The following is a 13,510-nucleotide window of genomic DNA, read 5'->3' as shown; positions in this document are numbered from 1 at the left end:
CTCAGGGTCATGGGTTTGAGCCCCACATTGGGCAAAAGATTCCTGCATTGCAGGAGGTTTGAGTGGACGATCCTTCTGGTCTCTTCCAACTCTACAACTCTATGATTCTTCGAGGGAAAGTGCCAGAATGAGGCAGCCGGCTCCTAATGAGGCTGCCGTGTGTGGAGGCTATGAGAGGAAGGCAAACATCTGTCAGCAACTTTGAACTCTCTTTCTTGGTGGATACATTAATAATTCCAAAGCTCTTATTTAAAACAGATATAAGCCTGCAAGCAATAGTGTTTTAGTTGCCCTCATTGATTTTTTAGCAAGTGTTCTTTGATAAATTATTCCCAAGCAACATCCAAATAATTAAAGTCATTTTCACTCTTGCAAAATGGCAGGAGCGTGCTGATTCAATCAAACAAACCTGAGTATATTGGAAGGATCCTTTGGCAGCAAATAAGAGAGAATGAAGGATTGTGTTTCCAGAATATAAAGAAGGGGAAATGGTTCTTTTCTAAGTTAGTTTTGCAATGCAGGAAGCTGCTAATTAGCTGAAAAAGCAGGGCAACATTGGCAGCAGCAGAATATTTTTCAAGGGGACAAGTCCATAAAATGAGAATTAACAGACCTAACAGTGACAGAATTGTATATTACATGGAGTGATCCTGCAGTGGGGCCATGATCAACCTATTGAAGTTATTTATTTCTTACATTTATATTATATCATTGTTCCCAAAGTGGTTAACATGTGGTTCCCTAGAACTCTTTCAGCTGGGTTGGACAGTCCTAGATCTGCTTAGCTTCAGAAAGGTGATGGTCCCATGCCTTTTCACACCATACTCAGATTGCAGTTAAGTCTCATCCAGAAGATTACATGTACAGTCGTACCTTGGATTCTGAACGCCTTGCGAGTCAAACGTTTTGGCTCCTGAATGCCGCAAACCCGGAAGTGAGTGTTCTGGTTTGCGAACGTTCTTTGGAACCCGGACGTCTGATGTGGCTTCCGATTGGCTGCAGAGCTTCCCGCAGCCAATCGGAAGCCGTACCTTGGTTTCTGAACATTTTGGAAGTCAAATAAACTTCCAGAACAGATTCCCTTTGACTTCTGAGGCACCACTGTATTACTAAAAATAACAGACAGAAAATGCATTGTATTTGGGGGAATTGCTTAGAAATATGTGTATATTGGTCAAAACTGCATAGAAATATTAGGAGAAATTCACACTAAATTGTGGAATTTTTTACCAAAAAATGTGCAAATTTCTGTGAAAAAGCAGAGAATTGAATTGGGGGGGGGGAGGAGGAATAAGATGGAGAGAAACAAAAATTGACAAATTTGTCCATCCCCAATTCCAAAAATATGTTCATATGATTGTGACAAAAATGCCTCCTGATAATTTTTACTTGAAACTACTTCTTCCTACCTCTGCCTCTGTACATGCACATGGACATGGACAGACAAACCTTACCCAGAAGATCATAGCATCATAGAGTCGGAAGGGACCCAAGGGTCATCAAGTCCAACCCCCTGCAATGAATGCAGGAATCTCAGCTAAAGCATCCATGACAGATGGCCATGGAAGGAGAGTTCACAACCTCCTGAGATCAGAGAACAGCCCAAAGCCAAAGTCCATTAGGTGCAAGGAGCAATGTGCTCTAATGTGAATTAGGTTTCAATCTGCCTGACACATAGCAGAGAAAAGCAAGCAAATGAATAGTGTGAAATAATAATCGATTATGACTCCCAGAGCAGAACCATGACAGTTTGTTTGCCTGCATTTCCAATGACATCAGGACAACAGCAGCACCTAATAGGTCCTGGGCTGATGGACAGTCTTCTGACGTTCTTAGGAAGCTTTTAGGGAGGAGCTTACAGAGATCAAAAGAACACACATGGCTATTTGAATCACATGGAACCGAGAAAGTGCTGCGCGATCTCGTACGTGTTTACTCCAATGGGACCTACTGCCCAGGAAGTATGTTTGGAATTGCAGCCCAAACTCCACATGCAAACAGTCAACCTAGATCAAATTTTAAAATAGCAGGTAAGGTCCTCATGAGATAAAGAGCTGATTGCATGTCACTTGTTTTGTAATGCAGGCGAGGATCCAATGTATCGCTCACCTTGGATATGAGCAGCTTGGGCAGCATCGAACCTTTCGTAGCCGTGCCAACACCAAGAGAAAAGGTTGCCATGGAGTACCTGCAATCAGCCAGCCGGATCCTGACAAGGCAGCAGTTGCAAGACACAGTGACAAGTTCTCATTTGCTCCAGACCGAATTTATGGTAAGTCTGTTGGCCTGTCATCACAACTAGCTCAAATCTGTGACCCTACTCTACGACTTAGCTTATTTTTATGTAGTTATTTTAGAGAGTTTCTATGCTGCTTTTGCCTTCCGTTATGAATTACCCAAGTGGTTTACATATTAAATATAATGCAAGACCATATACTCAGAGGTACCCAGCTGCTAAAACCAAAAATCCAAACAACCAATATCGGAACAGCAAAAAAAGCAGTGAGGACACAAAGTACATTTCCCCCCTCTGTTCTGGTTGACACCATCCAGCATCAGTGCCCACTGCTTGCTTACTGCCAGAGGAACTCTAATAATAATAATAATAATAATAATAATAATAATAATAATAATAATAATAATAATAATAATAATTTTATTTATATCCCGCCCTCCCCAGCCAGGCTCAGGGCAGCTAACAACAATAAAACAGTACAAAAGTACAACACAAACAACACTCTAAAATTGTTCATTATAAAATTAATGTACTTCTGTACAATGGCCAGGTGGACACCTGTGAAGGCAGTACAGCCAGCAGAGCCTCTCACAGCTTGATGCAACCGGTCCTGATAAGCTAAGTCATCCCAAGGGAAATTGAATTCAGTAACATTTCCACACCTGCCACCCAGTAGTGGGCAGCGCACTGGGACTGTGCTGTTTACCTGATCTCCTTCTGGCCAAATTGCTGTCTACTGGGAGGAAGATGGGAAGAAGTAAGGTGGCAACAAGGTCGGTGCGGTGCAAATGCACCAGCAGGAACACCAGATTAGCTCTGCCAGCATGTTTGCACCGTGCCAACCTCCCCAGCAACTTTCCATCCCCTTCTGCAGCAACTACGTAGCCAGAGGGAGGACAAGTATGTGGCACAGCTCCACTGTAAACATCCATCACCCTTGGAGAGGCCATTTTGAGCCGGAGATATGGCCAGCGGGAAAAAGACTAAGCACCCTGCCTCCCTCCCACTGCTGCTGTACTCAAAATTATAGTCTTTTAAGGCTGCTTTGTGGTTCCTTTCATGCAAGTGGTAAGTGGCACTTTATAAAAGCTAATGTGACTTGATTATGGGTGTATGTGCTTCCTTCCTCTCTAGGAAATCCCCATGAATTTTGTGGATCCTAAAGAAATTGACATCCCTAGTCACAGAACTAAAAACCGCTATAAGACCATTCTTCCGAGTAAGTCCGTTTAAACTGGTGTTTTTATCCGTCTGCTATTTAATCCAGTGGTGCAGTCCTCCCTTTTCCTATCATCAGTCCATTGCTGATGTCAGCCTTTCCATTCCCAACACTGGGTGTGCCTTTTGAACTAGGGCACCTGACAAGGGATGTGTGAAATGATGGCTTTTCTTTGAAAAGGGCTGTAGGCTGATAACCCCACCCTGTGCATTGCCAGTGACTTGTGTTAAAAGTTTTCCGTACTTCTGAATTATGATCTTTCTTTCCTGGGCTGGTCAGTTACCCAACCGTAATGTGGCATGGTTCTTAATTTTACAATGACAGAATTTTCTCCCCCCCACACACACACACCTTTATTCGGGGGGAAGGACCATGTGTTCTTTTGAGTTGTGGACCCTTCCTTTCCCCCCTGGTATTTATAGCTTATTGCAACATTATTTTCTTCAAAATTCATTGAGGTTTCTTCTTCTTATTCATTAAATTTCTATACCACCCTTCAACCAAGGTTCACAATATAAAAACACAAAAATACATACCATAGTAACAAGTGGAAACAATAATCCCTCCACACAAAGGTTATTATTATTATTTACTCAATCAATTTAGCACTATTTCTTTTGAATGTCTGGCTTCAATTGTATTGAAACTGATGCTGTAGATTTTCAGCCCACTCTAGAATGCAGCCAAACTCAAATTCATTGATCAGGGGTGGCAAACCTGTGATCTTCCAGGGGTTGATGGACATGGTAGCCAGAAGCCATGATGCTTATGTTCTACCTCCACTGCATGCTGGGAATCACAAGAGGGGAGACTGCTATTCCCATCATTCTTGACCATTGGCCACCTCACCACCTATTCCTTTTCGTATGCTTCTGTAGCTCTTAAAGGTAAATGGATTTTTATTTTGATTTCCAAGTTTGTTTTTCCCCTCCCAGATCCTGTAAGCAGAGTCTGTTTGAAACCAAAGAACCCAAGCGATGCTTTGAGCACCTACATAAATGCTAACTACATTCGGGTAAGTAAATCAATGTGAACTGTGTGAGAATTTACTTTCTTAAAGTTCATTTTCATGCCTTCAGTTTAGGAGTACTTGATTCTGGTTTACCTAGGAGACTATCCAACATTAGTTCCCTAGCTTTGCTGAATTAAAGGCCGCCATGTTTCTCTTTACTTCTGCTCTCTGTCTACCCCAGGAACCCATGGGTTGCATTCAATGCTAGTCCTGCTCTAAGTAGACCCATTGGAATGAACAAGCATGACTGGCTTAGGCCCATTTATTTCAATGGGTCTACTCTGAGTAGGACCTGATTGGACGGGGAAATGTGGTAAAAAAAAAGATGGGATAAATGACTGATTAATCAGCAAGCATATAACCAAATGAGGATAAAATCAGGAAGAATGCTCATTGTCAGATAGTCTCCCCACAAACAAATCAGAGCAAATGGCCAGGAAAGAGAAGATAGCACCTAACCTTTGTGTGAGCTTTATGCAAGCAAATCACAATGAAAGCACAATAACAGATTATCTGGAGGCACATTTAGATTATTGGTGCTTTAAGCTAAAGCTTTCAGTGTTAGCTCTCTTCTTTTTTAGGTGTCTGATTCTTTTATACAAATGAAGATCTTTAACTGTTAATCGTTCAAATGTAAGGTATCTTGTTTCTCAACCAGGGTTATGGTGGCCAGGAGAAGGCTTTCATCGCAACCCAGGGCCCGATGATTAATACAGTGAATGATTTCTGGCTGATGGTGTGGCAAGAGGACAGTCCTGTCATTGTTATGATCACAAAGCTGAAGGAGAAAAATGAGGTACGATTTCTCAGATGCTGGGATCAAATGATTAAGACCCAAACGTCATCATGATGAATGCAATATACAATCGGAACCCATTGCCATGCAGGACATATTTGGGAGAAGGAAAAGCTAAGGCGTAAACCCTACACAAATCTAGAGTGGAGGCCCTAAGATGGTTGGATGGTGTCTTGCATGCCTCCTTCTGGCAACTCCTGCAGCCAAGCTGGTGCCAAATGTATTGCTCTGCTTTCCTTTGGACCACATCAGCAAGGCCAAGAGGGATTGGGGTTTTTTTGTCATCTGGGCAGCCCAGGACCTCCATTCACACAGCACAGATACACACTGCTCATTGGGCATACCTTGTGTCTGGACTTCTGTCTTCAAGTCCTACCTTGACAGCATTGTTGTATTGAAGCATGCAGGATGGGTGGAGTGGGTACTATGATCAGAAAAAGAGTCTATGTCAAGGTTTCTCAAACTTGTGTTTCCAGCTGTTTTTGGACTACAACTCCCATCGTCTCTGACTACTGGTCCTGCTAGCTAGGGATGTTGGTAGTTGTAATCCAAAAACAGCAGGAGACCCAAGTTTGGGAAACCCTGGTCTAGGCAATTGATTGAGGACCTATCTATTTAATTATTACCCTATCCAAAATATACTTACAGGATATCTAAAAGATTGTATTCTAAGGGCACGTGAGAGATCATGAATTAAACAGATCCTTGTCTGACCTGATCAGAATGCTTATAGAAACCTGCGATGGCCACCAACTTGGATGGATTTAAAAAAGGATTGGACAGATTAATGGAGGATAAGGCTATCAGTGGATACTAGCTGTGGTGGCTCTGTTCTGCCTAATGTTTCTAGATACCAGGTGCTGGAAGCCACAGGAGAGCAGAGCGCTCTTGGGCTGGGTACTTGCTTGTGGGTTTCCTACAGCATCTGGTTGGCCACTGTGAGAACAGGATTCTGATCCAGCTGGCTCTTCTTATGTTCTTAAACCTATAATATGACCTAAAGTAGAAATATTTTCCCAAAGGAAATGCCAAATTTTTGAACACTTACATCTAACGCTGCTTGAAAAGAATGACTTGAAAGGAACACCCTATGGTTTCCAACATATCAGGAAGCCCTGTGTTTACCTGAATTGCCTAGGCTCCTTACAATATTGTTTATCTACATTGTCATGGACTGACAGTGGCAATTTCCTCCTAATAAAAGAAGGGGAGACGTCTTAAGTAGTTCCCAGGCTATATGGAGAAAGTCTGTGTTTACATGAGCTTCTGGCATTCCGCTGAGAAACCCTGGCAAGAGTATTAAGGACTGTTGCGATGGTAGATGAATGATTCTGTCACCTTATTTGCTACTAGAAGCACAGAGGTTTGGGCACACGGTTGTTTTGCTATCTAAATGTCTGTCAAATATTCAGAGAACAGGGGAAGAAAGGAAGGAGCAGCTGGAAAAGGACTGGTGATTAAAAAAGAGAAGAGACAAAGCATCGAAATGGTGCTGAGCTGTGTAAAAGCTTTAATAAGAAATATATAATGCCTAAAGGGACGTGGGTGGCGCTGAGGGTTAAACCACAGAGCCTAGGACTTGCCAATCAGAAGGTTGGTGGTTTGAATCCCTGCGACGGGGTGAGCTCCTGTTGCTCGGTCCCTACTCGTGCCAACCTAGCAGTTCAAAAAGCATGTCAAAATAGGTACCGCTCCGGCGGGAAGGTAAACGATGTTTCCATGTGCTGCTCTGGTTCGCCAGAAGCAGCTTAGTCATGCTGGCCACATGACCCGGAAGCTGTACGACGGCTCCCTCGGCCAATAAAGCGAGATGAGTGCTGCAACCCCAGAGTCGGTCACAACTGGACCTAATGGACCCTTTACCTTTACCTATCTAATGCCTAAAGTGTTTCAGCTGACCCTTCCTTGAGGGTATCAGGCCTCACTGAAATACTCTAGCAAGTCATGAGAATTCATATCTTTGTTTGCTCATTAACTTTCAAAGAAGAGCGGAGAGTTATTTTTATTTTGAAAGTACTGGCATGGCGAAATCTGCAAACCCCAACGCTCCCCACGAAAAACCAGAACCCAGGCATTTTGAGTGGCTTACTGCTAAATCCATATTCGCCAGAGGAGAGAGTGCAGGCACCCCATCCGCATCTCTAGTTGCTGTCAGTGAGACTTTATGGCAGCTGATTGGAGCATTCTTTATTAATTTAGACCATTAATAGTCTGCCTCTCATTCAAAGACTTGGGCAGGCAACACAACAGAATCGAAAAGCATACTATATCTATATGAAAGAGAATAGAAGCATTGGGGCAGACAAAAGAGCAGCAACATTATGTTGTTATCAGTAGCAGTTTTTACATAAGAGTCGTAATGGGTTACATTTGTTACTGTGGACTGAAGATAAGACTCCTCCCTTAGCCTTTTGTTTCTAGTCAGGTCTCAGGTTTTTTTCAAGCCAATTTTTATCTAATGCATTTGGCTGCTTTCTGTGTATTTCTTGATTGTAAATCACTCCATTGTCCTTTATGGGAAGAAATGCTGATCCTATCACTGAGACAATTTCCTCGGTATATATATTCAGTTTCAATTTTACCTTTTACTAATGAACTTAGGCCTGCTTTTCACTGGTGATTAATCTATTCACTAGCAGGTGCACCAGTATTGCAATAATAATAATAATAATAATAATAATAATAATAATAATAATAATATTCCTTAAACACTAGGTAGAAAGGGAAACAAGTGGATAAACCAATAAAAAGGACCAGCCTTGGTTTTCAATAGCAAGCCAATTATTACATAGGGATGTACAGATATCTGTGGTTTTCATTTCCCCAAAGGGGGGGGGGGATGCATGTTTGCCGTTACAGATAAGTGCCATGAATAAAGTACCTGGGTTATGAGAAATTTATCATGGTGCTGTTGAGGGGGGAGGACAAGGGAAAAGGCAGCAGTGAAATGTTCAACAATTTAACCATTTTTACTGCAGGTGTACTACAATGCAGAAGGATTGCCATGAAATGAAACTAGCCCAGAGTCTAGTTCTCAAACCTGCAGTTTTCATGGAGAAATGATCTGCAATTACGATCCAAAATAACTTGCAAAATGAATCCATAAGAGGAATGTTGCAAATTCCCCCCTCTCTGGTGTGGCTTTTACACCTTCAACAGCTATATGAGGGCTTGCTGGCTCAAAGACATAGGGGCAAGAAAAGTTTCACCTGTTGTTTTGGTCTGTTGGTTGGTTTTGTTGTTGTTGTTTTTCCTTGTTGTTAAGCTGTTCCAGAAATAGAAAAATGGTAACTGGTAACTGGGGTTTCCTAGGACAATCTTTTCAGGGGACACTCAGGAGGCACAGAATAAGTGAGAAGTTTCTCAGCTTTTCCAAAAACTTAAGTGTGTGTTTACTTTAAAAAAGAGGTGCATACAGCAATGGTGGGTAAAAAGTCTTTTCATGCACATAAGAATACAAAATTTAAAAATTCCTTCCAGTATCACCTTAGAGACCAACTGAGTTTGTTATTGGTATGAGCTTTCGTGTGCATGCACACTTCTTCAGATATGAAAGATCATACCAATAACAAACTCAGTTGGTCTCTAAGGTGCTACTGGAAGGAATTTTTAAATTTTGTTTCGACTACGGCAGACCAACATGGCTACCTACCTGTAATAAGAATACAAGGTTTAAAAAAAATCTTTTAGGCTGCAATCCTATACACATTTACCTAAGAGTAACCTCAACTGAACTCGGTAGGACTTATTTCTAAATAGTCAATATAGAATTACACTGTAAAGGTAAAGGGACCCCTGACCATTAGGGTCCAGTCACGGACGACTCTGGGGTTGCAGCGCTCATCTCGCTTTATTGGCCGAGGGAGCCGGCATACAGTTTCCGGGTCATGTGGCCAGCATGAATAAGCCGCTTCTGGCAAACCAGAGCAGTGCACGGAAACGCCGTTTACCTTCCCGCCGGAGAGGTACATATTTATCTACTTGCACTTTGACATGCTTTCGAACTGCTAGGTTGGCAGGAGCAGGGATCGAACAACGGGAGCTCACCCCATTGCGGGAATTCGAACCGCCAACCTTCTGATCGGCAAGCCCTAGGCTCTGTGGTTTAACCCACAGCGCCACCCGCCACATAATTTATTTCTTGGAAGGAGTCATGCTTAGTCTCTTTTTTATAATAAGACTTACTTCCAGTTCCATTCAGAGAGGATTGCAGCCTTAATATAGCAATTGGTTTTTAATCAAGACATTTATGTGCAGCATGAGATTTAAATAAAATAATTTCATAGGCAGTGGTATAATAATGGGGCTTTTAAAAACGTGTAGGCAGTTAAAGAAGAAGTTGCTAACAGCTGAAGAAAGTGTGGGAAAACTGAACTTTTATGAAAACTCAATGGAAAAGAAGTCAGGCAATATTCTATGTATTAGCTAAATGAATTTTGAACATGCAGAGCTCCTATTTCTGATCTCTAACATTTCTTTTTCACAAATTGTATGTTGGTTCCCCCACCACCACCCCCTTCTGTTATCTATTCACAAAACAAGGCATGTAAAGGCAACTGTAATAAATTTGCAAAGTAATTAAAATGTGTTATGAATATATGCTCATGCATTTGAATTCAAGGTTTGCATCTAAAGTTCACAGGGAAAGGCCATGATTGACTATTTTTTCTGGCATCATAAACCATTGGCTTGGATCACTGGATTGCCCTCCAGATGTTGTTGGACCTCAACCCCCATCACCTCTCAGCACTGGCTATGATGGGAGTTGTAGGTCAACAACATCTGGAGACCAAAGGATGAGAAAGCCTCAGTTAAAGGTGTGTAGAGGGTGGAGAACATGAATTGTCATAAAATCTGTTTCCAAAAATTCAAAGTGAGTCTCACTAAGGTGTGAAATGCTAGTATGTGCTCTAGGTGTGCTGTAGTGTGTCTGCACATGCATTTTATGTAGGTGTGGGCTGGAGACAAGATACACACACACACACACACACACACACACACACACACACCACAAACAAACAAAACCCTACCTTAGGGTAAGTACCATTGAACTCAAATGACATTTTTAAAAAGTCACCTACAACTTCTCCCCAAAAGGCAAAGAGGGAACAAAGCAGGGTCATGTTCCAGAAAATGGAACTGCCCATGGGAAATAAGGACAATATTGGAAATATTAGCATTTATGTTAAAAATTATATTGAAATATTCACAGTTGTAACAAGGGAGTTATTCCATCGCCACTATCAAGCAAAACAGGGTTTATTTGTTTGTTTTTAATCAAGCATTTTAAAATTTCTATTTTCCAGAAATGTGTGCTCTATTGGCCGGAGAAAAGAGGGATATATGGAAAAGTGGAAGTTCTTGTTAACAGTGTGCAAGAATGTGAGAATTACACTGTCCGTAACCTTACATTAAAGGTAATACAAGTTCTGGTCATTTCTCGTCTCCTACCATATCTGCTTGTGTCTTCTTTTAAGGAGTAATACAATTAAGAAAGCACTATTCGTGGTTCATCACATACACGTTTATTTGCAGCAAGGAAGCCTTTCAAGACATGTCAAACATTACTGGTACACATCCTGGCCAGACCACAAAACTCCAGATAGTGCTCAGCCCCTTCTACAGCTCATGCTGGATGTCGAAGAGGACAGGGTGGGATCCATTGGTAGAGGACCTGTAATTGTGCATTGCAGGTAATTTTCTTTCTTTCTTTCTTTCTTTCTTTCTTTCTTTCTTTCTTTCTTTCTTTTTAAAAAAGTTGTTTCTCTTGCAAATTCAGTGAAGCAGAATTTCTATAAGGGTGCTGGGGGGGGGATTCAGAAATCAAATCACTATGTAAAGTCACTGTTTGCTGCCATCTTTTCCTGATAACACTTGATAGGAAGATAGAAAGCTTGTATCTCCCATCCCAATGTAGATAACAATATTTCTACTGAATTCGAATCGCAGTCGCAGAAATGTGTTTACCTTTTCACCATTGCTGTTCTGCCAAGGTGTTGCTTCAACTTTCCCCTCAGCATATCTCTATATGCTAATTTTTAATAAAGCAGAGAAATGTGCAATTGCGCATTCCCACCATGCTGGGGCAGGAAACCATTACAATTTTGTGCAGTGGATCACTGCTCAGTTATGAAAGGAGCAAACTGAAACATAAGCAAACCTAGAAAACTAGGAGGGAAATCGGCAGATTGAAGCACACCTTTCATGCTTTGAGGAAATGGCACGTGTGTCACTCCTTGTCAGTGTTAACATTGTCTAAATTCTGCTCCTCTTTTTGGAAAACAATTTTCCTCTTTCATATGATTTCAAACATTATAGTCTTGTATGAATAGAAGGCAAGAGCATCCCGGTGCTAGATTTACGTATAAGCTAAGCAAGCTATAGATTAGGGCCCCATTCTCTTGGGGGTCCCCAAAAAAATTAAAGGGGAAAAAACCTGGAGGTACATTTCCAAAATATAAGATAACAAACAAATAAAATGAAACCTACATAGAGCAACAGTGTTTTGTGTTGTGTAGGCTCCTATGATGTAAGTAATGGGCCCTGCCTGCTAGCCTGCTCCCTAAAATATCACTGGTTTGCTCATTTCTCTATATAGGGTGCCTACATTCTGCATGGACTGTTTGCATGGCAACATGTGCAATGACCGCTCTCCACTTAAAATGGGGGGCGCCCTTTGTGTGGACATGCGCAGCCCTAGATCTGGAGCGGCCCCATCAGCATAGGCTTGGCTTTGTCTTCCCTCAGGTGGGATACCTGGAGGTCTCCGCCTACCTCAGTCAGTTGTCCAATCCCACCTGGGGGAAGCGTTGCCAAGGAGACCAGGCCAGGTAGGGGAGGGATTACCTGCCCACACAATAGAGGGAGGATCTTACCTGGGAATCCTCACTTGGCTCCAAAGCCTACATTCTGCATGGACTGTTTGCATGGCAACATGTGCAAATGGCTTTAGATACCTATTAGGTCCATAAATTACCATATAGCATATATCCAACACAAAAAAGTGACAATTTATTGTTGACAAAGGACAGCTGGACATATAAAGGGCCCCATTACCTTCAGTAGCTTAGGGCCTCATGAAACCTAAATCCGGCCCTGATCATCCCTCATAGTATTGGGCGGGGGGGATGATTTCAAATTGAGTTTATAAGGATATATTAAAACTAACGAAAGAACCATTTTAAAGAAAAACCCTGCCTCAACATAATCAGGGCCATATGTGTTTTTACAGAATAGAAACCTGAAAATGCCAATCTATTAATTCACCAAGCATTAATATTTTCTGCTGGGGGGTGAATATGAACCAATAAGATTATCCTGGGCTCACCATTCTTTCTTCTCCATGGGTAGAACTTTAACAGATGATGGAAGATGGTGATAACTGACATTTTAGTCTCTTTGATCTTTGGTGTGACTTTTTTTCTTCTTTTTTTAACTTTCAGTGCTGGAATAGGAAGGACTGGATGTTTCATTGCTACCGCAATTGGTTGTCATCAGCTGAAGGAAGAAGGAGTTGTTGACGCATTAAGCATTGTCTGCCAACTTCGTTTGGACAGGTAAGATGACGCCACATGCAAAATCCATCTGCAGTCCCAGTCCTGGTCACTTCTCCCATCCAACACTATTTGCCAAAACATCAAAGAGATGGAGATTCGTTCATGCATTGCCATCATCATATCTGATTTGGCCCTTAGGGAATCATTCTAGGAACAAACTCACTTTTGTGTATAATGAAGACTCAATAAATTCATTTGGAGATAAATTTGGTTTGCTTTGCAATACCTAATTCACACTTTCGGATATAATATGTGAGCCAAAACTTAGATATCCTTCCAAATTTGCACATCTCCGAAATTTTGTGATGCAATTCCCGAACCAAAATATGTGTACAAAAATGGTATCTGTGGGGACAGTATGTTTTAAAATGCATGCACCGATGGATATAAAGTACAAAAATGCATTATATTAGGAAATTTGCTTGCAGAAATGTGTTTATTAGTCAAAACAGCCTGCGAAGATGTGTATATTAGTAGAAATACACACTAAAATGCTGAATAATTTTTGCGAGGTCTTTTCTGTTGTTGCTTTTTAACACAAACCGATGCATAACTACAGCAAACAGAGCTTAGGGCAGGAAAAAGTAGAAATGGAGACAAAGTGAAATGGACAGATTCGCCCATCCCTAGCTTGGAGTTTTTGAAGAAAAATATTAAAAAGCAACTTCAACAGACTGCAATTTTCAGCAGA

At 41.5% G+C, this 13,510-nt stretch overlaps 1 protein-coding gene across 2 annotated transcripts in view; it reads left to right on the top strand.

Moving 5' to 3' along the window:
• Positions 1-13,510, top strand: part of PTPRR (protein tyrosine phosphatase receptor type R) — a 106,894-nt gene that overhangs the window by 90,663 nt on the left and 2,721 nt on the right. For both annotated transcript variants that reach the window (XM_081928036.1, XM_081928037.1), the window contains exons 7-13: positions 2,086-2,272; positions 3,371-3,455; positions 4,391-4,470; positions 5,126-5,263; positions 10,570-10,680; positions 10,799-10,956; positions 12,706-12,819. In XM_081928036.1, the coding sequence (XP_081784162.1) occupies positions 2,086-2,272; positions 3,371-3,455; positions 4,391-4,470; positions 5,126-5,263; positions 10,570-10,680; positions 10,799-10,956; positions 12,706-12,819 (873 nt within the window). The remainder of the gene's footprint in view (positions 1-2,085; positions 2,273-3,370; positions 3,456-4,390; positions 4,471-5,125; positions 5,264-10,569; positions 10,681-10,798; positions 10,957-12,705; positions 12,820-13,510) is intronic.

Source organism: Podarcis melisellensis (genome assembly GCF_964234715.1).
Source record: "Podarcis melisellensis genome assembly, chromosome: 10".
Classification (NCBI taxonomy): Eukaryota; Metazoa; Chordata; class Lepidosauria; order Squamata; family Lacertidae; genus Podarcis; species Podarcis melisellensis.
Note: the sequence above shows the minus strand (reverse complement) of the source record. Positions and strands in the feature narration are given on the sequence as shown.